Here is a 22,448-nt window from a genome sequence, read left to right as displayed (position 1 = left end):
AGGGAGCTCAGCTTAGATACTGTGTTGTTGTCCACTATACCATCTGGAGGGAGCTCAGCTTAGATACTGTGTTGTTGTCCACTATTCTATCTGGACGGAGCTCAGCTTAGATACTGTGTTGTTGTCCACTATTCCATCTGGAGGGAGCTCAGCTCAGCTTAGATACTGTGTTGTTGTCCACTATTCTATCTGGAGGGAGCTCAGCTTAGATACTGTGTTGTTGTTCACTATTCCATCTGGACGGAGCTCAGCTAAAATACTGTGTTGTTGTCCACTATTCTATCTGGACGGAGCTCAGCTTAGATACTGTGTTGTTGTCCACTATACCATCTGGAGGGAGCTCAGCTTAGATACTGTGTTGTTGTCCACTATTCTATCTGGACGGAGCTCAGCTTAGACACTGTGTTGTTGTCCACTATTCCATCTGGACGGAGCTCAGCTTAGATACTGTGTTGTTGTTCACTATACCATCTGGAGGGAGCTCAGCTCAGCTTAGATACTGTGTTGTTGTTCACTATACCATCTGGAGGGAGCTCAGCTTAGATACTGTGTTGTTGTTCACTATACCATCTGGAGGGAGCTCAGCTCAGCTTAGATACTGTGTTGTTGTCCACTATTCCATCTGGACGGAGCTCAGCTAAAATACTGTGTTGTTGTCCACTATTCCATCTGGAGGGAGCTCAGCTCAGCTTAGATACTGTGTTGTTGTCCACTATTCCATCTGGAGGGAGCTCAGCTCAGCTTAGATACTGTGTTGTTGTCCACTATTCCATCTGGAGGGAGCTCAGCTCAGCTTAGATACTGTGTTGTTGTCCACTATTCCATCTGGAGGGAGCTCAGCTCAGCTTAGATACTGTGTTGTTGTCCACTATTCCATCTGGAGGGAGCTCAGCTCAGCTTAGATACTGTGTTGTTGTCCACTATTCCATCTGGAGGGAGCTCAGCTCAGCTTAGATACTGTGTTGTTGTTCACTATTCCATCTGGACGGAGCTCAGCTTAGATACTGTGTTGTTGTCCACTATTCCATCTGGACGGAGCTCAGCTTAGATACTGTGTTGTTGTTCACTATTCCATCTGGAGGGAGCTCAGCTTAGATACTGTGTTGTTGTTCACTATTCCATCTGGAGGGAGCTCAGCTTAGATACTGTGTTGTTGTCCACTATTCCATCTGGAGGGAGCTCAGCTCAGCTTAGATACTGTGTTGTTGTCCACTATTCCATCTGGAGGGAGCTCAGCTCAGCTTAGATACTGTGTTGTTGTTCACTATTCCATCTGGAGGGAGCTCAGCTTAGATACTGTGTTGTTGTCCACTATTCCATCTGGAGGGAGCTCAGCTTAGATACTGTGTTGTTGTCCACTATTCCATCTGGAGGGAGCTCAGCTCAGCTTAGATACTGTGTTGTTGTTCACTATTCCATCTGGAGGGAGCTCAGCTTAGATACTGTGTTGTTGTTCACTATTCCATCTGGAGGGAGCTCAGCTCAGCTTAGATACTGTGTTGTTGTCCACTATTCTATCTGGAGGGAGCTCAGCTTAGATACTGTGTTGTTGTCCACTATTCCATCTGGAGGGAGCTCAGCTTAGATACTGTGTTGTTCACTATTCCATCTGGAGGGAGCTCAGCTTAGATACTGTGTTGTTCACTATTCCATCTGGAGGGAGCTCAGCTTAGATACTGTGTTGTTGTTCACTATTCCATCTGGAGGGAGCTCAGCTTAGATACTGTGTTGTTGTTCACTATTCCATCTGGAGGGAGCTCAGCTTAGATACTGTGTTGTTGTCCACTATTCCATCTGGAGGGAGCTCAGCTTAGATACTATGTTGTTGTTCACTATTCCATCTGGAGGGAGCTCAGCTTAGATACTGTGTTGTTGTCCACTATTCCATCTGGAGGGAGCTCAGCTTAGATACTGTGTTGTTGTCCACTATACCATCTGGAGGGAGCTCAGCTTAGATACTGTGTTGTTGTCCACTATTCCATCTGGAGGGAGCTCAGCTTAGATACTGTGTTGTTGTTCACTATTCCATCTGGAGGGAGCTCAGCTTAGATACTGTGTTGTTGTCCACTATTCCATCTGGAGGGAGCTCAGCTTAGATACTGTGTTGTTGTCCACTATACCATCTGGAGGGAGCTCAGCTTAGATACTGTGTTGTTGTTCACTATTCCATCTGGAGGGAGCTCAGCTCAGCTTAGATACTGTGTTGTTGTTCACTATTCCATCTGGAGGGAGCTCAGCTTAGATACTGTGTTGTTGTTCACTATACCATCTGGAGGGAGCTCAGCTTAGATACTGTGTTGTTGTTCACTATACCATCTGGAGGGAGCTCAGCTTAGATACTGTGTTGTTGTCCACTATTCCATCTGGAGGGAGCTCAGCTCAGCTTAGATACTGTGTTGTTGTTCACTATTCCATCTGGAGGGAGCTCAGCTTAGATACTGTGTTGTTGTTCACTATTCCATCTGGACGGAGCTCAGCTTAGATACTGTGTTGTTGTTCACTATACCATCTGGAGGGAGCTCAGCTTAGATACTGTGTTGTTGTCCACTATTCCATCTGGACGGAGCTCAGCTTAGATACTGTGTTGTTGTTCACTATACCATCTGGAGGGAGCTCAGCTTAGATACTGTGTTGTTGTTCACTATTCCATCTGGAGGGATCTCAGCTCAGCTTAGATACTGTGTTGTTGTTCACTATACCATCTGGACGGAGCTCAGCTTAGATACTGTGTTGTTGTCCACTATTCCATCTGGACGGAGCTCAGCTCAGATACTGTGTTGTTGTTCACTATACCATCTGGACGGAGCTCAGCTCAGCTTAGATACTGTGTTGTTGTTCACTATACCATCTGGACGGAACGTGTTCCTGTATTCGGTGCATGACGTCTTTCAGAGCTTTGGGTTGGGGTTCAGACAAAGAGCAAGGTGTGTGTATGCCTACATACAGTGTGTGTGTGTGTGTGTGTGTGTGTGTGTGTGTGTGTGTGTGTGTATAGACAGTGTTACCTGAAGGTGAGTTTGGTCTTGAACACAGCCTGTCCCTGTAGTCCAGTTCCTTGTCTGATGAACAGGTGGTTGTGGTCTCCTTGGAGAGGAGCTTTATACACATCAAACACCTCGTTGCCCAGGTGGAGAGACATGCTGTGGAGACAGAACACATCAAACACCTTCGTTACCCAGGTGGAGAGACATGCTGTGGAGACAGAACACATCAAACACCTTCGTTACCCAGGTGGAGAGACATGCTGTGGAGACAGAACACATCAAACACCTTCGTTACCCAGGTGGAGAGACATGCTGTGAAGACAGAACACATCCACAGATACATACACACGTAAACACACATTTCCCCATTGTTAAATCAATGTATTAATTATTCAAACACAATCATCAGGAGTCCCAGCGTTACTCCTCTTCATCAGGAGTCCCAGCGTTACTCCTCTTCATCAGGAGTCCCAGCGTTACTCCTCTTCATCAGGAGTCCCAGCGTTACTCCTCTTCATCAGGAGTCCCAGCGTTACTCCTCTTCATCAGCTGTCCCAGCGTTACTCCTCTTCATCAGGAGTCCAGCGTTACTCCTCTTCATCAGGAGTCCCAGCGTTACTCCTCTTCATCAGCTGTCCCAGCGTTACTCCTCTTCATCAGCTGTCCAGCGTTACTCCTCTTCATCAGGAGTCCCAGCGTTACTCCTCTTCATCAGGAGTCCAGCGTTACTCCTCTTCATCAGGAGTCCCAGCGTTACTCCTCTTCATCAGCTGTCTCAGCGTTACTCCTCTTCATCAGGAGTCCCAGCGTTACTCCTCTTCATCAGGAGTCCAGCGTTACTCCTCTTCATCAGGAGTCCCAGCGTTACTCCTCTTCATCAGGAGTCCCAGCGTTACTCCTCTTCATCAGGAGTCCCAGCGTTACTCCTCTTCATCAGCTGTCCAGCGTTACTCCTCTTCATCAGGAGTCCCAGCGTTACTCCTCTTCATCAGGAGTCCCAGCGTTACTCCTCTTCATCAGGAGTCCCAGCGTTACTCCTCTTCATCAGGAGTCCCAGCGTTACTCCTCTTCATCAGGAGTCCCAGCGTTACTCCTCTTCATCAGGAGTCCCAGCGTTACTCCTCTTCATCAGGAGTCCCAGCGTTACTCCTCTTCATCAGGAGTCCCAGCGTTACTCCTCTTCATCAGCTGTCCAGCGTTACTCCTCTTCATCAGGAGTCCCAGCGTTACTCCTCTTCATCAGGAGTCCCAGCGTTACTCCTCTTCATCAGGAGTCCCAGCGTTACTCCTCTTCATCAGGAGTCCCAGCGTTACTCCTCTTCATCAGCTGTCCCAGCGTTACTCCTCTTCATCAGGAGTCCCAGCGTTACTCCTCTTCATCAGGAGTCCCAGCGTTACTCCTCTTCATCAGGAGTCCCAGCGTTATTCCTCTTCATCAGGAGTCCCAGCGTTACTCCTCTTCATCAGCTGTCCCAGCGTTACTCCTCTTCATCAGCTGTCCCAGCGTTACTCCTCTTCATCAGGAGTCCCAGCGTTACTCCTCTTCATCAGCTGTCCCAGCGTTATTCCTCTTCATCAGCTGTCCCAGCGTTACTCCTCTTCATCAGCTGTCCCAGCGTTACTCCTCTTCATCAGCTGTCCCAGCGTTACTCCTCTTCATCAGGAGTCCCAGCGTTACTCCTCTTCATCAGCTGTCCCAGCGTTATTCCTCTTCATCAGCTGTCCCAGCGTTACTCCTCTTCATCAGCTGTCCCAGCGTTACTCCTCTTCATCAGCTGTCCCAGCGTTACTCCTCTTCATCTAGCCCTCTGAGGGTCTTGTGTGTGTGTGTACGTGTGTGTGTGCGCGCGCTGACCTGCCGTCAGACCACTTGACGATGCGGGCGTTACTCTCTCTGCTCTCGTTCCCCTCCTCGTCTTTCTTGGCTCTCCACCGGATAGTATTCTCAACCTGAACACAGAGCACTGTTACATTACAACACTGTTACATTACAACACTGTTACATCACACAGAACACTGTTACATCACACAGAACACTGTCACATCACAGTCCCATCACACATATCACTGTTCCATCACAACACTGTTACATCACACAGAGCACTGTTACATCACACAGAACACTGTTACATCACACAGAACACTGTTACATCACACAGAACACTGTTACATCACACAGAACACTGTTACATCCCACAGAACAATGTCACATCACAGTCCCATCACACATATCACTGTTCCATCACAACACTGTTACATCACACAGAGCACTGTTACATCACACAGAACACTGTTACATCACAACACTGTTACATCACACAGAACACTGTTACATCACACACACACACAACACTGTTATATCACACAGAGCACTGTTATATCACAACACTGTTACATCACACAGATCACTGTTACATCACAACACTGTTACATCACACAGAACACTGTTACATCACACACACACACAACACTGTTATATCACACAGAGCACTGTTACATCACAACACTGTTACATCACACAGATCACTGTTACATCACACAGATCACTGTTACATCACACAGAACACGTCACCGTCACATCACTCAGAACACGTCACCGTCACATCACAAACATCACCGTCCCATCACAAACATCACCGTCCCATCACATACAACACCGTCCCATCACACACACAACACCGTCCCATCACACACAACACCGTCACATCACACACAACACTGTCACATCACACACAACACCGTCACATCACAACACTGTCACATCACACAGAACACCGTCACATCACAACACCGTCCCATCACACACAACATTGTTACATCACACAGAACACGGTCACATCACACACACAACACTGTCCCATCACACACAAACACAACACTGTCACATCACACACAACACTGTCACATCACACACAACACTGTCACATCACACACAACACTGTCACATCACAACACTGTCACATCACACACACACACACAACACTGTCAAATCACACACAAACACATCACACGCAACACTGTCACATCACACACACACAACACTGTCACATCACACACACACACACACACACACAACACTGTCACATCACACACAACACTGTCACATCACACACACACAACACTGTCACATCACACACACACAACACTGTCACATCACAACACTGTCACATCACACACACACACAACACATCACACACACAACACATCACACACACAACACATCACACACACAACATTGTCACATCACAACACTGTCACATCACATCACTCACAACACTGTCACATCACTGTCACATCACACACACAACACTGTCACATCACTCACAACACTATCACACCACATCACTGTCACATCACACACACAACACTGTCACATCACACACACAACACTGTCACATCACACACACAACACTGTCACATCACACCACTGTCACATCACTGTCACATCACACACACACACAAAACACTGTCACATCACACACACACACACACAACACTGTCACATCACACACAACACTATCACATCAAAACACAACACTGTCACATCAAAACACAACACTGTCACATCAAAACACAACACTATCACATCACTCCCAACACTGTCACATCAAAACACAACACTATCACATCACACACAACACTGTCACATCAAAACACAACACTGTCACATCAAAACACAACACTGTCACATCACACACAACACTATCACATCAAAACACAACACTGTCACATCAAAACACAACACTGTCACATCACTCCCAACACTATCACATCACACACACAACACTGTCACATCACTCCCAACACTGTCACATCAATACACAACACTGTCACATCAAAACACAACACTGTCACATCAAAACACAACACTGTCACATCACTCCCAACACTGTCACATCAATACACAACACTGTCACATCACTCCCAACACTGTCACATCAATACACAACACTGTCACATCAAAACACAACACTGTCACATCAAAACACAACACTGTCACATCAAAACACAACACTGTCACATCAAAACACAACACTGTCACATCACTCCCAACACTATCACATCACTCCCAACACTATCACATCACTCCCAACACTATCACATCACTCCCAACACTGTCACATCAATACACAACACTATCACATCACTCCCAACACTGTCACATCAATACACAACACTGTCACATCAAAACACAACACTGTCACATCAAAACACAACACTGTCACATCACTCCCAACACTGTCACATCACTCCCAACACTGTCACATCAATACACAACACTATAACATCAATACAAACCACTGTCAACACACAAAACTGTCACATCAATACACAACACTGTCACATCACAAAACTGTCACATCACAACACACACAATACTGTCACATCACACACACAGGGCAAGAACTGAGCACACACACACCTTCAGTTTGAGCCTGGTCCGTCCCTCTTCATCCAACATCTCCTCATCCTCAAACTCATCTTCATAGTACTGGGAGTCAAAGGGTCTGAACAGAGAGGAACACACACATCACATCAGATACAGAGTTCAGAGAGAAGACACTGCTTCTACCTATCCAGACCCTTCACATCTGAAAACATGGGATGCTCAGGAGAAGGTCAGAGTTAGGGGTCAGGGTTAGGGTCCGGGGGGTGTCAGGGTCTAGGGTCAGGGGGAGGGTCAGTAAGTGAACTGGGACCATCTGGGGTGAGTCTAACCTGGGCTCAACAGAGAGGAAGTTGGGTAGTTTGACGAAGTAGAGGTCTGATCCTAGATCAGTGCTGACTTTAGGAATCTCCACCTCGATACGAGTCTCTGGGACGGGCTCCTCCTCAGCCTGCTCCCCTTCCATACCATCCTCTTGGTCCTGGGGAGAGAAACACGCACAGAGACACACACACAGAGAGACACGCACACACAGAGAGACACGCACACACAGAGACACACACACACAGAGAGACACACACACACAGAGAGACACACACACACAGAGAGACACACACACACAGAGAGACACACACACACAGAGAGACACACACACACAGAGAGACACACACACACAGAGAGACACACACACAGAGAGACACACACACAGAGAGACACACACAGACTCTTCATTATTAGTTATTGTAACATGCAGAGGTAAAGTGTCTCTCACCAGGGGTTGTCCTGGAGTGGGGGGGGGGGGGAAGTGTGTCTCACCAGGGGTTGTCCTGGAGTGGGGGGGGGGGGGGGGGGGGGGTGGTACAGTATGTCTCACCAGGTTGTCCTGGAGTGGGGGGGTAAAGTATGTCTCACCAGGGGTTGTCCTGGAGTAGTGGGGGGGGGATAAAGTGTCTCTCACCAGGGGTTGTCCTGGAGTGGGGGGGGGGGGGGGGAAGTGTGTCTCACCAGGGGTTGTCCTGGAGTGGGGGGGGGGGGGTTAAGTGTGTCTCACCAGGGGTTGTCCTGGAGTGGGAGGGGGGGGGGGGGGTGGTACAGTATGTCTCACCAGGTTGTCCTGGAGTAGTGGGGGGGGGGATAAAGTGTGTCTCACCAGGGGTTGTCCTGGAGTGGGGGGGGTGAGGTATGTCTCACCAGGGGTTGTCCTGGAGTGGGGGGGGGGGGGGTAGTATGTCTCACCAGGGGTTGTCCTGGAGTGGGGGGGGTAAAGTGTGTCTCACCAGGGGTTGTCCTGGAGTGGGGGGGGGGGGGGGGGGTAAAGTGTGTCTCACCAGGGGTTGTCCTGGAGTGGGGGGGGTAAAGTATCTCTCACCAGGGGTTGTCCTGGAGTGGGGGGGGGGGGGGGTAAAGTATGTCTCACCAGGGGTTGTCCTGGAGTGGGGGGGGGGGGGGGTAAAGTATGTCTCACCAGGGGTTGTCCTGGAGTGGGGGGGTAAAGTATGTCTCACCAGGGTTTGTCCTGGAGTGGGGGGGGGGGGGGGGGGTAAAGTGTGTCTCACCAGGGTTTGTCCTGGAGTGGGGGGGGTAAAGTATCTCTCACCAGGGTTTGTCCTGGAGTGGGGGGGGTAAAGTATCTCTCACCAGGGGTTGTCCTGGAGTGGGGGGGGGTAAAGTGTGTCTCACCAGGGGTTGTCCTGGAGTGGGGTAAAGTATCTCTCACCAGGGGTTGTCCTGGAGTGGGGGGGGGGGGAAGTGTGTCTCACCAGGGGTTGTCCTGGAGTGGGAGGGGGGGGGTGGGGGGGGTGGTACAGTGTGTCTCACCAGGGGTTGTCCTGGAGTAGTGGGGGGGGGATAAAGTGTGTCTCACCAGGGGTTGTCCTGGAGTGGGGGGGGGTAAGGTATGTCTCACCAGGGGTTGTCCTGGAGTGGGGGGGGGGGGGGGGGTAGTATGTCTCACCAGGGGTTGTCCTGGAGTGGGGGGGGGGGTAAAGTGTGTCTCACCAGGGGTTGTCCTGGAGTGGGGGGGGGGGGGGGGGTAAAGTGTGTCTCACCAGGGGTTGTCCTGGAGTGGGGGGGGGTAAAGTATCTCTCACCAGGGTTTGTCCTGGAGTGGGGGGGGTAAAGTATCTCTCACCAGGGGTTGTCCTGGAGTGGGGGGGGGGGGGGTAGAGTATGTCTCACCAGGGGTTGTCCTGGAGTGGGGGGGGGGGGGGTAAAGTATGTCTCACCAGGGGTTGTCCTGGAGTGGGGGGGGGGGGGGGGGGGGTAAAGTATGTCTCACCAGGGGTTGTCCTGGAGTGGGGGGGGGGGGGTAGAGTATGTCTCACCAGGGGTTGTCCTGGAGTGGGGGGGGGGGGGGGGGGGGAGGGTAAAGTATGTCTCACCAGGGGTTGTCCTGGAGTGGGGGGGGGGGGGGGGGGTAAAGTGTGTCTCACCAGGGTTTGTCCTGGAGTGGGGGGGGTAAAGTATCTCTCACCAGGGGTTGTCCTGGAGTGGGGTAAAGTATCTCTCACCAGGGTTTGTCCTGGAGTGGGGGGGGGGGGGGGGGTGGTAAAGTGTGTCTCACCAGGGTTTGTCCTGGAGTGGGGGGGTAAAGTATCTCTCACCAGGGGTTGTCCTGGAGTGGGGTAAAGTATCTCTCACCAGGGGTTGTCCTGGAGTGGGGGGGGGGGGTGGTAAAGTGTGTCTCACCAGGGGTTGTCCTGGAGTGGGGGGGTAAAGTGTGTCTCACCAGGGGTTGTCCTGGAGTGGGGGGGTAAAGTATGTCTCACCAGGGGTTGTCCTGGAGTGGGGGGGGGGGTAAAGTGTGTCTCACCAGGGTTTGTCCTGGAGTGGGGGGGGGGTAAAGTGTGTCTCACCAGGGTTTGTCCTGGAGTGGGGGGGGTAAAGTATCTCTCACCAGGGGTTGTCCTGGAGTGGGGGGGGAAGTGTGTCTCACCAGGGGTTGTCCTGGAGTGGGGGGGGGGGGGGGGGGGTAAAGTGTGTCTCACCAGGGGTTGTCCTTGAGTGGGGGGGGGGGGGTAAAGTGTGTCTCACCAGGGTTTGTCCTGGAGTGGGGGGGGGTAAAGTATCTCTCACCAGGGGTTGTCCTGGAGTGGGGGGGTAAAGTATCTCTCACCAGGGGTTGTCCTGGAGTGGGGGGGGGGGGGGGAGTGTGTCTCACCAGGGGTTGTCCTGGAGTGGGGGGGGGGGGTAAAGTGTGTCTCACCAGGGGTTGTCCTGGAGTGGGAGGGAGGTACAGTATGTCTCACCAGGTTGTCCTGGAGTGGGGGGGTAAAGTATGTCTCACCAGGGGTTGTCCTGGAGTAGTGGGGGGGGATAAAGTGTGTCTCACCAGGGGTTGTCCTGGAGTGGGGGGGGGTAAAGTATCTCTCACCAGGGGTTGTCCTGGAGTGGGGGGGGGTAAAGTATCTCTCACCAGGGGTTGTCCTGGAGTGGGGGGGGGGTAAAGTGTGTCTCACCAGGGGTTGTCCTGGAGTGGGGGGGTAAGGTATGTCTCACCAGGGGTTGTCCTGGAGTGGGGGGGGGGGGGGTAAAGTGTGTCTCACCAGGGGTTGTCCTGGAGTGGGGGGGGTAAAGTATCTCTCACCAGGGTTTGTCCTGGAGTGGGGGGGGTAAAGTATCTCTCACCAGGGGTTGTCCTGGAGTAGGGGGGGGGGGGTAAAGTATGTCTCACCAGGGGTTGTCCTGGAGTGGGGGGGGGGGGGGGGGGGTAAAGTATGCCTCACCAGGGTTTGTCCTGGAGTGGGGGGGGGGGGGGGTAAAGTGTGTCTCACCAGGGTTTGTCCTGGAGTGGGGGGGGGTAAAGTATCTCTCACCAGGGGTTGTCCTGGAGTGGGGTAAAGTATCTCTCACCAGGGGTTGTCCTGGAGTGGGGGGGGGGAAGTGTGTCTCACCAGGGGTTGTCCTGGAGTGGGGGGGGGAGGTAAAGTGTGTCTCACCAGGGGTTGTCCTGGAGTGGGGGGGGGGGGGGGGGGGTGGTACAGTGTGTCTCACCAGGGGTTGTCCTGGAGTGGGGGGGGGGGAAGTGTGTCTCACCAGGGGTTGTCCTGGAGTGGGAGGGGGGGGTGGTACAGTATGTCTCACCAGGTTGTCCTGGAGTGGGGGGGGGGGGGGGGGGGGGGGTAGTATGTCTCACCAGGGGTTGTCCTGGAGTGGGGGGGGGGGGGGTAAAGTGTGTCTCACCAGGGTTTGTCCTGGAGTGGGGGGGGGGGGGGGTAAAGTGTGTCTCACCAGGGTTTGTCCTGGAGTGGGGGGGGTAAAGTATCTCTCACCAGGGGTTGTCCTGGAGTGGGGTAAAGTATCTCTCACCAGGGTTTGTCCTGGAGTGGGGGGGGGGGGGGGTGGTAAAGTGTGTCTCACCAGGGGTTGTCCTGGAGTGGGGGGGTAAAGTGTGTCTCACCAGGGTTTGTCCTGGAGTGGGGGGGGGTAAAGTATCTCTCACCAGGGGTTGTCCTGGAGTGGGGTAAAGTATCTCTCACCAGGGGTTGTCCTGGAGTGGGGGGGGGGGGTGGTAAAGTGTGTCTCACCAGAGGTTGTCCTGGAGTGGGGGGGTAAAGTGTGTCTCACCAGGGGTTGTCCTGGAGTGGGGGGGTAAAGTATGTCTCACCAGGGGTTGTCCTGGAGTGGGGGGGGGGGGGTAAAGTGTGTCTCACCAGGGTTTGTCCTGGAGTGGGGGGGGGGTAAAGTGTGTCTCACCAGGGTTTGTCCTGGAGTGGGGGGGGTAAAGTATCTCTCACCAGGGGTTGTCCTGGAGTGGGGGGGGGAAGTGTGTCTCACCAGGGGTTGTCCTGGAGTGGGGGGGGGGGGGGGGTAAAGTGTGTCTCACCAGGGGTTGTCCTTGAGTGGGGGGGGGGGGTAAAGTGTGTCTCACCAGGGTTTGTCCTGGAGTGGGGGGGGGTAAAGTATCTCTCACCAGGGGTTGTCCTGGAGTGGGGGGGTAAAGTATCTCTCACCAGGGGTTGTCCTGGAGTGGGGGGGGGGGGGGAAGTGTGTCTCACCAGGGGTTGTCCTGGAGTGGGGGGGGGGGGGTAAAGTGTGTCTCACCAGGGGTTGTCCTGGAGTGGGAGGGTGGTACAGTATGTCTCACCAGGTTGTCCTGGAGTGGGGGGGTAAAGTATGTCTCACCAGGGGTTGTCCTGGAGTAGTGGGGGGGGGATAAAGTGTGTCTCACCAGGGGTTGTCCTGGAGTGGGGGGGGTAAAGTATCTCTCACCAGGGGTTGTCCTGGAGTGGGGGGGGGTAAAGTATCTCTCACCAGGGGTTGTCCTGGAGTGGGGGGGGGGTAAAGTGTGTCTCACCAGGGGTTGTCCTGGAGTGGGGGGGGTAAGGTATGTCTCACCAGGGGTTGTCCTGGAGTAGGGGGGGGGGGTAAAGTATGTCTCACCAGGGGTTGTCCTGGAGTGGGGGGGGGGGGGGGGGGGTAAAGTATGTCTCACCAGGGTTTGTCCTGGAGTGGGGGGGGGGGGGGGGGGTAAAGTGTGTCTCACCAGGGTTTGTCCTGGAGTGGGGGGGGGGTAAAGTATCTCTCACCAGGGGTTGTCCTGGAGTGGGGTAAAGTATCTCTCACCAGGGGTTGTCCTGGAGTGGGGGGGGGGAAGTGTGTCTCACCAGGGGTTGTCCTGGAGTGGGGGGGGGGGGGGGGTAAAGTGTGTCTCACCAGGGGTTGTCCTGGAGTGGGGGGGGGGGGGGGGTGGTACAGTGTGTCTCACCAGGGGTTGTCCTGGAGTGGGGTAAAGTATCTCTCACCAGGGGTTGTCCTGGAGTGGGGGGGGGGGAAGTGTGTCTCACCAGGGGTTGTCCTGGAGTGGGGGGGGGGTAAAGTGTGTCTCACCAGGGGTTGTCCTGGAGTGGGAGGGGGGGGTGGTACAGTATGTCTCACCAGGTTGTCCTGGAGTGGGGGGGGGGGGGGGGGGGGTAGTATGTCTCACCAGGGGTTGTCCTGGAGTGGGGGGGGGGGGGGGGGTAAAGTGTGTCTCACCAGGGTTTGTCCTGGAGTGGGGGGGGGTAAAGTATGTCTCACCAGGGGTTGTCCTGGAGTGGGGGGGGGGGGGGGGGGGGGGGGTAAGGTATGTCTCACCAGGGGTTGTCCTGGAGTGGGGGGGGGGGGGGGGGGGGTAAGGTATGTCTCACCAGGGGTTGTCCTGGAGTGGGGGGGGGGTAAAGTGTGTCTCACCAGGGGTTGTCCTGGAGTGGGGGGTTTCTCAGCATCACTGTCTGATGAGATGTCGTCTGCCTCTCCAAACAGGTCGTCTGCTGCTGGCTTCTTACCTGAGGAAGAGATGGAGAGAGAGGAGTCATCATGCTGCACAACAGTGAGTGACTCAAGGCTCCAGAATGTAAAATAATGTGACAGGAGACAAAGCAGACCACCAAGCGTATTGCACGTTGACTGCAGGTACTGTATTTCATAACATAAAAAGTAGCTACAAATACTCGAATTAATTAAATAAATGAGATAGTTACAACGTTATTGCAAAACCATCCTGTGGCTATTTCCAAATACACCGGGATACGGTATCCTGTATATATCAGGGTTCCTCAAACGGCGGCCCACTGGCCAAACGGTTTTTATTTGCCCCCCCCCCCCCCCTAAGTTGAACAATTTTTTCTATTTTTACATAAAAGACTAAAAACACCAGGAAATCAGCTCCAAGTGATTTTAATTCTGGAAAATCGGTTCCCAAGTATTCCCATGCATTATACATACAAATGTAAGCAAGGTTTGAAATAATGATGTTTTAGTCAAATATTATCTCTGTTTGGGGTTTTTTTTGTGGTCAATTTGCAGTCTACAAATGATTTGTAATTATGTTCCGGACCCCTTCCGGAAAATCCACTCAAGAATAATATTTTTTATTTATTTAATTTTTTAAATCAGCCTGCGACTGAATCTAGTTGATGATCCCTGGTATATATGATATATACCGGCCAAGCCTACACCAGGAGGAACCTTGGATCTTCTCCCCTAGCATGCGTTGAGGAGACCTCCTATAGGACTCTTCAGATTAGGGTTGCATTTTTCTAACATTTTCCAGAATTCCCGGTTGGAAGACTCCCGGATTCAGGCGGGGATAAGCAGGAAATCCGGAATCCTCCAACCAGGATTTCTGGAAAACCAGGGATTTTTGGGAAAGTTAGATCTAGGTTTACCTTTACCCTTCTTCTTGGCTCCAACGTCGCTGTCAGAGTCTGAGCCAGACGCCGCCATATTCTTCTTGGCTCCAACGTCGCTGTCAGAGTCTGAGCCAGACGCCGCCATCTTCTTCTTGGCTCCAACGTCGCTGTCAGAGTCTGAGCCAGACGCCGCCGCCATCTTCTTCTTGGCTCCAACATCGCTGTCAGAGTCTGAGCCAGACGCCGCCATCTTCTTCTTGGCTCCAACATCGCTGTCAGAGTCTGAGCCAGACGCCGCCATCTTCTTCTTGGCTCCAACATCGCTGTCAGAGTCCGAGGCAGACGCCATCTTCTTGTTTTTCCGTCCGACGAAGTCATCCTCGCTGTCACTGCCCTTCGCAGACTCTGAAGCACACACACACACACACACACACACCATTTAATTATTATAATTCTCCTGTAGACTTCCAGTCATTGCTCAAACAAATATTAAAGATCATTTTACTGGTCAATTGCACACAAGGTCCAATCAAAATGTTACTTCCCTTTTAACCCAACCCCTCTGAAAGAAGACACATCAACATACAGCGCATTCTGAATGTATTCAGACCCCTTGACTTTTTCCACATTTCGTTACGTTACAGTCTTATTCTAAAATTGATTAAATTATTTTGACAGGATTGTATCGAGGTACAGATCTGGGGAAGGGTACCAAAAAAAATGTCTGAAGCATTGAAGGTCCCCAAGAACACAGTGGCCTCCATCATTCCATTAAATGGAAGAAGTTTGGAACCACCAAGACTCTTCCTAGAGCTGGCCGCCCGGACAAACTGAGCAGTCGGAGGAGAAGGGCCTTGGTCAGAGAGGTGACCAAGAAACCCGATGGTCACTCTGACAGAGCTCCAGAGTTCCTCTGTGGAGATTGGAGAACCTTCCAGAAGAACAACCATCTCCACAGCAGTGACCTGCATGGCCAGACAGAAGCCACTCCTCAGTAAAAGGCACATGACAGCCCACTTGGAGTTTGCCAAAAGGCACCTAAAGGACTTTTAGACCATGATAAAAAATATTTTCTGGTTTGATGAAACCAAGATTGAACTCTTTGGCCTGAATGCCAAGTGTCACAATGCGCTGTGTAGAGGTTTTTTTTTAGTGGTAAGGGGAGCTGCCAGACTGGGTTCACAGGGAACTGCTGCTGTGGGGGGGTTAAGTGCCTTGTTCAAGGGCACAGCAGCAACCAATAGCATATAGGATGTGATACAACAGTATCATATTGATAAGGCTTGATAGAGTACATTAATACAAGAGAAAAGCAGATGTGGCTGAAGGTTGCTACAATTTTCTTTTCAAACTCCAAGGCTGATCTAGTGAGTGGCTAGAGGAAGGTCCTTCAGACCACACACACACTTTCTTCAATACCTGACTTCTTCCTGCTCCTGTGCCCCGCCCCGTCCTCATCAGAATTATCTCGTTCTTCGTCCGATTGGTGCCGCTTCTTCTCCTCTTCCTCATCCTCTGATTGGTCACTCTTAGCCCCTCCTCCCCACTTTTCATCATCTGATTGGTTCTCCTTGCCTGACCCCTCCCCATCTGAGTGGGGGGTTCCAGGCCCTGAGTGGGGGGTGCCGGGCCCTGAGTGGGGGGTGCCGGGGTCTGACAGGGGGGTGCCGGGGTCTGACAGGGGGGTACCGGGGTCTGACAGGGGGGTGCCAGGCGCGGAGTGGGGGGTGCCAGGCGCGGAGTGGGGGGTGCCGGGAGCCGAGTGGGGGGTGCCGGGAGCCGAGTGGGGGGTGCCGGGAGCCGAGTGTGGGGTGCCGGGAGCCGAGTGGGGGGTGCCGGGAGCCGAGTGGGGGGTGCCGGGAGCCGAGTGGGGGGTGCCGGGGTCGCTATGGATACTGGCAGGAAAAAAAGTTATTCTGAATTATGTACATTCCAATGAAATTTGTTTTCACTCAAAGTGTTTTCAATACCAGATGAAAAAGCACTAGCCTATATAAAACCCATCCATAATCATTCCTCCTCACCTCTTCTCAGAGCGAACACTGCCCCTCCCAGACCTGGGGCTCCCTGCCCCCGATACTGGACTGCCTGCCTCTGACCTTCGATCTCCATCTTCTTCCTCTTCCTCCCGGTGCCCTCTCTCCGACCCACTGTGCTGCTCCGCGTCTGACTGGTCATTGTCCTCGGGCTCCGAGTGCACGCTGGCGTCCGACTGGTTTCCTGAGCGTTCCGACAGGTTTGATTGGTTGTCGCTGTGTCGGCTTTGGCGCTCCTCTTCACTGTCATCCCCAAACAGCTCCTGGTTCATAGAGTTATACCATGTCATTATTGAGGTTAAGAGTGTTTCCTGTGTGTGTGTGTGTATGTACTGAAACAACTGGACCTCACCTTGGTGTTGGGCTTTCCCCCATCTTGTCCATCATCATCATCTCTCCCGCTGTCGCTGCCGGAGGCGTTACTATGGGAACGGGACCTGGGCATCTCCGGCTCAGATTCAGAACCTGAACCAGAGCCAGACGCCACTGCTGAGACCACTGCGCCACACACACACACACACACACACACACACACACACACACACACACACACACACACACACACACACAGTCATGTTAGCTTTCAGCAGAGGAGAAATGTACATGCATGTGAAATAACCACAAATACTAACGTTAGCTACGCACGCCCTATGGGGAGCTTGGATAGTTAGCTAGCTAACGTTAATGTGCTGGACCAAGTATGTACTGGCTATTTTGGTTCTAGTTAGGTTGTTGATGGATATTCTCAAAGGTCCTCTTTACTAACGTTAGCTACTTGTTAGCTACTTAACGTTAGCTTCGCTAGCATCAGCCAACCGGCCTTAGCTAGATCACATTAGCTAACTTACTTGCTGTAACCGCATAAAGCTATTCATCTAGCGTAACTTTAGACGTGTTTAGCTAACTTTTCGGAACAGCATTTTGATGGCTAACTTCACCTCTTTGTTCGTTGTCACTGTCCCCATCACTCCCGAACAGTTCGTCCATGTCCGCCATTTCTTTCGATGAGGACGAACCGGAAGTGACAGATGAGCGTTTTCCCAGTTCAGCACGACACGATTAACTGCGTTGAATATCCACCGGGTGGCGGCAGATGAGCGCTGTGAAATAAGGTGCACGTAAACATGCATCAGATTAATACGTTAATGAAAATCATTGTGTTATTTTATCATTTAACCCTGACATAAAAGATTGCAGTTTATAAAAGTGCAGAATCTGTAGTCGACTGTGGTATTTTGGACGCAGTAATTGCAGAATAACTGCTGTGTACTACACTCTAATTGCAGTATTTTTTTTGTAAGGGTGCTGAGAGTGAGCAGTGCGGAGCATCAATGCTGGGTGATGACACTCAGCACAGGACCTTTCTCATCTGGTAGAGAGAGGGGCTCACCTGTTGAACAATAAAGATCCTGGAATTATTTTATTTTAAACATTTTTATTTCACTTTTATTTAAACCAGGTAGGCCAGTTGAGAACAAGTTCTCATTACCAAATGCGACCTGGCCAAGATGAAGCAAAGCAATGCGACACAAACAACAACAAACGTACAGTCAACAACACAAAAGAAAAGAAAAATAGAACAATCTATGTACAGGGTGTGCAAATGTAGAAGATTAGAGAAGTAGGCAATAAATAGGCCCTAGAGGCGAAAATAATTACAATTTAGCATTAATACTGGAGTGATGCAGTTGAAGTCGGAAGTTTGCATACACCTTAGCCAATTAAATTTAAACTCAGTTTTTCACAATTCCTGACATTTAATCCTATTAAAAATTCCCTGTCTTAGGTCAGTTAGGATCACCACTTTATTTTAAGAATGTGAAATGTCAGAATAATAGTAGGGAGAATGATTCATTTAAGCTTTTATTTCTTTCATCACATTCCCAGTGGGTCAGAAGTTTACATACACTCAATTAGTATTTGGTAGCATTGCCTTTAAATTGTTTAACTTGGGTCAAACGTTTCGGGTAGCCTTCCACAAGCTTCCGACAATAAGTTGGGTGAATTTTGGCCCATTCCTCCTGACAGAGCTGGTGTAACAGAGTCAGGTTTGTAGGCCTCCTTGCTCACACACGCTTTTTCAGTTCTGCCCACAAATTTTCGATTGGAATTGAGGTCAGGGCCTTGTGATGGCCACTCCAATACCTTGACTTTGTTGTCCTTAAGCCATTTTTCCACAAATTTGGAAGTATGCTTGGGGTCATTGTCCATTTAGAAGACCCATTTGAGATTTAACTGATGTCTTGAGATGTTGCTTCAATATATCCACATAATTTTCCTGCCTCATGATGCCATCTATTTTGTGAAGTGCACCAGTCCCTCCTGCAGCAAAGCACCCCCACAACATGATGCTGCCACCCCCGTGCTTCACAGTTGGGATGGTGTTCTTCGGCTTGCAAGCGTCCCCCTTTTTCCTCCAAACATAACGATGGTCATTATGGCCAAACAGGTCTATTTTTGTATCATCAGACCAGAGGACATTTCTCCAAAAAGTACGATTGTCCCCATGTGCAGTTGCAAACCGTAGTCTGGCTTATTTATGGCGGTTTTGGAGCAGTGGCTTCTTCCTTGATGAGCGGCCTTTCAGGTTATGTCGATATAGGACTCTTTTACTGTGGATATAGATACTTTTGTACCGGTTTCCTCCAGCATCTTCACAAGGTCCTTTGCTGTTGTTCTGGAATTGATTTGCACTTTTCGCACCAAAGTACGTTAATCTCTAGAAGACAGAACGCATCTCCTTCCTGAGCGGTATGACGGCTGCGTGGTCCCATGGTGTTTTTACTTGCGTACTATTGTTTGTACAGATGAACATGGTACCTTCAGGCATTTGGAAATAGCTCCCAAGGATGAACCAGACTTGTGGAGGTCTACAATTTGTTTTCTGAGGTCTTAACTGATTTCTTTTGATTTTCCCATGATGTCAAGCAAAGAGGCACTGAGTTTGAAGGTAGGCCTTGAAATACATCCACAAGTCCACCTCCAATTGACTCAGAAGCTTCTAAAGCCATGACATAATTTAAGCTGTTTAAAAGGCACAGTCAAATTAGTGTATGTAAACTTCTGACCCACTGGAATTGTGATACAGTGAATTCTAAGTGAAATAATCTGTCTGTAAACTATTGTTGGAAAAAGTACTTGTGTCATGCACAAAGTAGATGTCCTAACTGACTTGCCAAAACTATAGTTTGTTAACAAGAAATTTGTGGAGTGGTTGAAAAACAAGTTTTAATTACTCCAGCCTATGTGTATGTAAACTTCAGACTTCAACTGTAGATGTGCAGATGATGATGTGCAAGTAGAGATACTAGGTTTCAAAGAGCAAGAGGGTGAGTAATAATATGGGGATGAGGTAGTTGGGTGGGCTATTTACAGATTGGCTGTGTACAGGTACAGTGATCGGTAAGCTGCTCAGACAGCTGATGCCTAAAGTTAGAGAGGGAGATATAAGACTCCAGCTTCAGAGATTTTTGCAATTTGTTCCAGTCATTGGCAGCAGAGAACTGGAAGGAAAGGCGGCTAAAGGAAGTGTTGGCTTTGGGGATGACCAGTGAGATATACCTGCTGGAGTGCGTGCTATGGGTGGGTGTTGCTATGGTGATCAGTGAGATCTGAGATAAGGCAGGGCTTTACCTAGCAAAGTCTTATAGATGACCTGGAGCCAGTGGGTTTGGCGACGAATAATGTAGTGAGGTCCAGCCAACGAGAGCATACAGGTCCAGCGTCAGAGCCATGACCAGCTCTGAAACCAGATTGCATAGTGGAGAAGGTACCTGTGGGATTCGAAATGGTCAGTGATCTGTTTATTAACTTGGCTTTCGAAGATTTTAGAAGGGCAGGGCAGGATGGATATAGGTCTACAACAGTTTGGGTCTAGAATGTCTCCCCCTTTGAAGAGGGCGATGACCGTGGCAGCATTCTAATCTTTAGGGATCTCAGACAAAAGAGAGGTTGAACAGGCTAGTCATTTTTCAGTTCTTTCAGAACATCAGCTGTCTGGATTTGGGTGAAGGAGAAGCGGGTGGAGGGGGCGGGGTTGGGCAAGTTGCTGCAGGGGGGTGCTGAGATGTTGGCCAGGGTATGGGGTAGCCAGGTGGAAAGCATGGCCAGCCATGGAAAAAATGCTTATTGAAATGATCGATTATCATAGATTTATCGGTGGTGACAGTGTGTCCTATCCTCAGTGCAGTGGGCAGCTGGGAGGAGTTGCTCTTATTCTCCATGGACTTTATAGTGTCCCAAAACTTTTTGGAATTAGTGCTACAGGAAGCAAATTTCTGTTTGAAAAAGCTAGCCTTTGTTTTCCTAACTGACTGAGTATATTGGTTCCTGACTTCCCTGAAAAGTTGCATATCGCGGGGGCTATTCGATGCTAATGCAGAACGCCACAGGATGGGCTATATCTGTTCTTAGTTCATTTTTTTGAACGGGGCATGCTAATTTAAGATGGAGAGGAAGGCACTCTTGAAGAGCAACCAGGCATCCTCTGCTGACAGGATGAGGTCAATATCCTACCATGATACCCGGGCCAGGTCGATTAGAAAGGCCTGCTCGCTGAAGTGTTTTAGGGAGCTTTTGACAGTGATGCATGGTGGTCATTTGACCATGGACCCAGTACGCACGCAGGCATTGAGAAAGTGATCGCTGAGATCCTGGTTGAAGACAGCAGAGGTGTATTTAGAGGGCAGGTATGGGGAGAGAGAGAGATTTATCAAATTGGCTTTTTACCAAATTACCATACGACAGACCACGTATTCACCCTGCACACCATAATTGACAAACAAAACAACCAAAACAAAGGCAAAGTCTTCTCATGCTGTCAAAAAGAGGGAGCCGCATCGGGGTGCCCAGCCTCTGTACTCCCGGCAGAGGGAGCCATCCGCATCGGGGTGCCCAGCCTCTGTACTCCCGGCAGAGGGAGCCATCCGCATCGGGGTGCCCAGCCTTTGTACTCCCGGCAGAGGGAGCCATCCGCATCGGGGTGCCCAGCCTTTGTACTCCCGGCAGAGGGAGCCATCCGCATCGGGGTGCCCAGCCTTTGTACTCCCGGCAGAGGGAGCCATCCGCATCGGGGTGCCCAGCCTCTGTACTCCCGGCAGAGGGAGCCATCCGCATCGGGGTGCCCAGCCTTTGTACTCCCGGCAGAGGGAGCCATCCGCATCGGGGTGCCCAGCCTCTGTACTCCCGGCAGAGGGAGCCATCCGCATCGGGGTGCCCAGCCTTTGTACTCCCGGCAGAGGGAGCCATCCGCATCGGGGTGCCCAGCCTTTGTACTCCCGGCAGAGGGAGCCATCCGCATCGGGGTGCCCAGCCTTTGTACTCCCGGCAGAGGGAGCCATCCGCATCGGGGTGCCCAGCCTTTGTACTCCCGGCAGAGGGAGCCATCCGCATCGGGGTGCCCAGCCTCTGTACTCCCGGCAGAGGGAGCCATCCGCATCGGGGTGCCCAGCCTTTGTACTCCCGGCAGAGGGAGCCATCCGCATCGGGGTGCCCAGCCTCTGTACTCCCGGCAGAGGGAGCCATCCGCATCGGGGTGCCCAGCCTTTGTACTCCCTGCAGAGGGAGCCATCCGCATCGGGGTGCCCAGCCTTTGTACTCCCGGCAGAGGGAGCCATCCGCATCGGGGTGCCCAGCCTCTGTACTCCCGGCAGAGGGAGCCATCCGCATCGGGGTGCCCAGCCTCTGTACTCCCGGCAGAGGGAGCCATCCGCATCGGGGTGCCCAGCCTCTGTACTCCCGGCAGAGGGAGCCATCCGCATCGGGGTGCCCAGCCTCTGTACTCCCGGCAGAGGGAGCCATCCGCATCGGGGTGCCCAGCCTCTGTACTCCCGGCAGAGGGAGCCATCCGCATCGGGGTGCCCAGCCTTTGTACTCCCGGCAGAGGGAGCCATCCGCGTCGGGGTGCCCAGCCTTTGTACTCCCGGCAGAG

The 22,448-nt window shown here is 51.4% G+C and overlaps 1 protein-coding gene across 2 annotated transcripts in view; it reads right to left on the bottom strand.

The window, feature by feature from the left end:
* The window catches only part of LOC110514776 (RNA polymerase-associated protein LEO1), a 30,243-nt gene extending 12,610 nt beyond the window's left edge, over positions 1–17,633 (bottom strand). The window contains exons 1-10 of one of the 2 annotated variants that reach the window (XM_036974367.1): positions 17,458–17,633; positions 16,872–17,017; positions 16,508–16,782; positions 15,903–16,378; positions 14,526–14,888; positions 13,543–13,637; positions 7,704–7,852; positions 7,408–7,492; positions 4,840–4,934; positions 3,006–3,140 (exon numbers count right to left, since the gene is read on the bottom strand). In XM_036974367.1, coding sequence (XP_036830262.1) covers positions 3,006–3,140; positions 4,840–4,934; positions 7,408–7,492; positions 7,704–7,852; positions 13,543–13,637; positions 14,526–14,888; positions 15,903–16,378; positions 16,508–16,782; positions 16,872–17,017; positions 17,458–17,515 — 1,877 coding nt within the window. In that variant the 5' untranslated portion in view covers positions 17,516–17,633. Of the gene's footprint in view, positions 1–3,005; positions 3,141–4,839; positions 4,935–7,407; positions 7,493–7,703; positions 7,853–13,542; positions 13,638–14,519; positions 14,889–15,902; positions 16,379–16,507; positions 16,783–16,871; positions 17,018–17,457 lie in introns of both variants that reach the window. The other variant, XM_036974366.1, reaches the window with a different exon arrangement.
* Between the last annotated feature and the right edge of the window lie 4,815 nt (positions 17,634–22,448).

The sequence above is a fragment of the Oncorhynchus mykiss genome, unplaced genomic scaffold (assembly GCF_013265735.2).
Source record: "Oncorhynchus mykiss isolate Arlee unplaced genomic scaffold, USDA_OmykA_1.1 un_scaffold_498, whole genome shotgun sequence".
Classification (NCBI taxonomy): domain Eukaryota; kingdom Metazoa; phylum Chordata; class Actinopteri; order Salmoniformes; family Salmonidae; genus Oncorhynchus; species Oncorhynchus mykiss.
Note: the sequence above shows the minus strand (reverse complement) of the source record. Positions and strands in the feature narration are given on the sequence as shown.